The sequence below is a fragment of the Aptenodytes forsteri genome, unplaced genomic scaffold, assembly GCF_000699145.1.
Source record: "Aptenodytes forsteri isolate BGI_AS27 unplaced genomic scaffold, ASM69914v1 Scaffold151, whole genome shotgun sequence".
Taxonomy (NCBI): Eukaryota; Metazoa; Chordata; class Aves; order Sphenisciformes; family Spheniscidae; genus Aptenodytes; species Aptenodytes forsteri.
In genome coordinates this window covers 4,602,010-4,604,242 of record NW_008795939.1, presented here as the reverse complement: position 1 = coordinate 4,604,242, position 2,233 = coordinate 4,602,010, and the positions used below count along the sequence as shown (strand labels likewise).

The 2,233-nt window shown below is 33.0% G+C and overlaps 1 protein-coding gene across 1 annotated transcript in view; it reads right to left on the bottom strand.

Moving 5' to 3' along the window:
- Positions 1 to 1,190: 1,190 nt before the first annotated feature.
- LOC103903982 (cytochrome P450 1A4-like) overlaps positions 1,191 to 2,233 on the bottom strand; it is an 8,595-nt gene continuing 7,552 nt past the window's right edge. Inside the window, 1 exon segment of the mRNA XM_009285302.2 lies at positions 1,191 to 1,288. Within this exon segment, the coding sequence (XP_009283577.2) occupies positions 1,191 to 1,288 (98 nt within the window).

The window sequence follows — 2,233 nt, the reverse complement described above, 5'->3', positions numbered from 1 at the left end:
ATGCAATATCAGTTACTCACCTAACATTTAGACTCAAATGCTGAAATTTTATGCAAGTGAAATAACCATATTTAACCTTTGCAAAACATATTATTAAGCATACCCATATAGTGAGTGCAAAGTGTACTATTCTTATCCATTTTTTACAGGGGATACTCTGAAATGTCATACATGTCTGCTAATAATGAACTTAAACTGAAGTTGTTTTATGGATTTGAAATCTATTATTGAAATAATTTGTTAGACAGCATGAATAGTAACATATATTCAGTTCATCTGTCAGTATACAAAGGAAATTATTTATACTTCAGCAGGTATTCTCCTAGCTAAATGAAACAACGCACAAATGACAGACCATGAACATATTTACTTAGCCATAGGAATGCTGATGTAATGTTTCTTCAGAAAAAAACAAGTAGCCTTTTTTCTGAGAATTGCATTTTTTGCTGACTTTTACTATCTCTGTCCTTTTAAGTATCTTTGATTGCCTCCTTTAGATACACAGCTTCATCAAATGCAGCTCTTTTTTTGCTGTATCCTGTGGTACTTACATACTAATATAGTAATGCATAACCATTTGACCACATCCACAGCGTCATATGCAGGATGTGTATTTTGTTCCCCATTTTAATTCAGTTTAGATGACCTTATTTTACCAAAGGCCATGGACAGGCCACAAGTAAGTTCTAAAAAGAAGGCTTGACAATCTTTTGTGCGATCATTTAAAAACTAAATTTAGAATTCAGATTATTTTTACTTTTCTGTTTATGGACTACAATTTATGCTGCAGAAAGGGAGCTCCTATGCACTGTGTAAAAGTAAACCAGAAAAATGTCAGGACAAAATACAGCATCCTCTATGATCCTATATTTATCAAATTGTCCTTAAATTATAAAAAACAAACTAAAAGTGCAACTAAACAAAGGTCATTTGATACAAAGGTTAAAAGCCTTTTGTTTCTCACAGAGTCAGAGATTTCCAAAAATACATGTGTCTGTGTAAAAAATTGGGCCAAAATATACTGACATTTATGTTCTCAGTGAGACTGAACTTTTAAACTGCGCAGGTTTCATTGCTAGTACAAAATTTGGGGAGACACCTAAATTCTGGCCTTGTGAACTGTTGATATCCAGTCGATGTAGCAACATTGTTAAGATGAAGATTTTAACATAAGCAAAGCTGTATCCAAATCATCTTCTTTTGCCAAGTCCAAAGATCATTAATTTTTCAATTAAGTACTCGTTTATTGGACAGTTGTCATGGACAAATCTTCCAGGGTTGAATAGGCCTGGGTTCATCCATAATGTTCTAAAAATAAACATAATAAGGCTGGGTGTTTGCCTGTCTAATTTTCTAATCCTATGATAGGATTTAATACCAGTCTGCTAGTTCAGGAAAAAAAAAAGTTTTACTCTCTAGAAAGTATGTTACACTTTTAGAACATACTGTATACTACAGTGAAGCCTAAATTAACCCCTGAACAATTTTTTTCCTTCAACATGGCTTCTAAGAAAATCCAGGCTTCATAACTAAAATAGGAGCTGTGAATGATGGGTGAATCTAGGTGATGAAGCACTTGCTTTTATCTTAATAGAAATTTTTTTCCGAAGAAGCAGAAAGTGAAATTTCGCTAGTTTCATTCTTTTAACATAGGAAAGCTTCCATATACACCAGCAGAGGCAGGTAGGCAAAAATAACTGTGGCATATCTGATACTGAGATTTTGAGGAGGAGTGCCAACTGGACATGATTTGCCGGTCTTATAATTCTTAAGGGTATATCACTATGATTTTGTTTTAGATTAATTGCAAATTATATTCATAGAATATATGCCTACAGTAGTAGAGCTATTATTTGTTCACTTTTGACTAAGAAGATGAACAGTACCACTACAATGGAAAAGCAGAAGTTCTGAATATTCAATACAGCCTATAATGACAAAATACAACATGCAGTGAAATCCAGCTTACATCCATGGTTGACTGATGAAAACACAGGTGTCTCTGGGAATAAAATATCTGCCTAGTATAGTGACTTTGGTAGTACTGAGGAAAAAAGGAAATAATGGAATGAGGCATTCATGTTCACCTCAGTCTACCATTATACATGTCCTTGGTAGGTGAAGTGTTGTTATTGGCAAATGAAATTTGCAATGGAAATGTAGTTGAATTCCTCTCCATTTTTTAAATTATAGAAATTTAATTTCAAAATAAATAAAAATAATTTTCAATAGA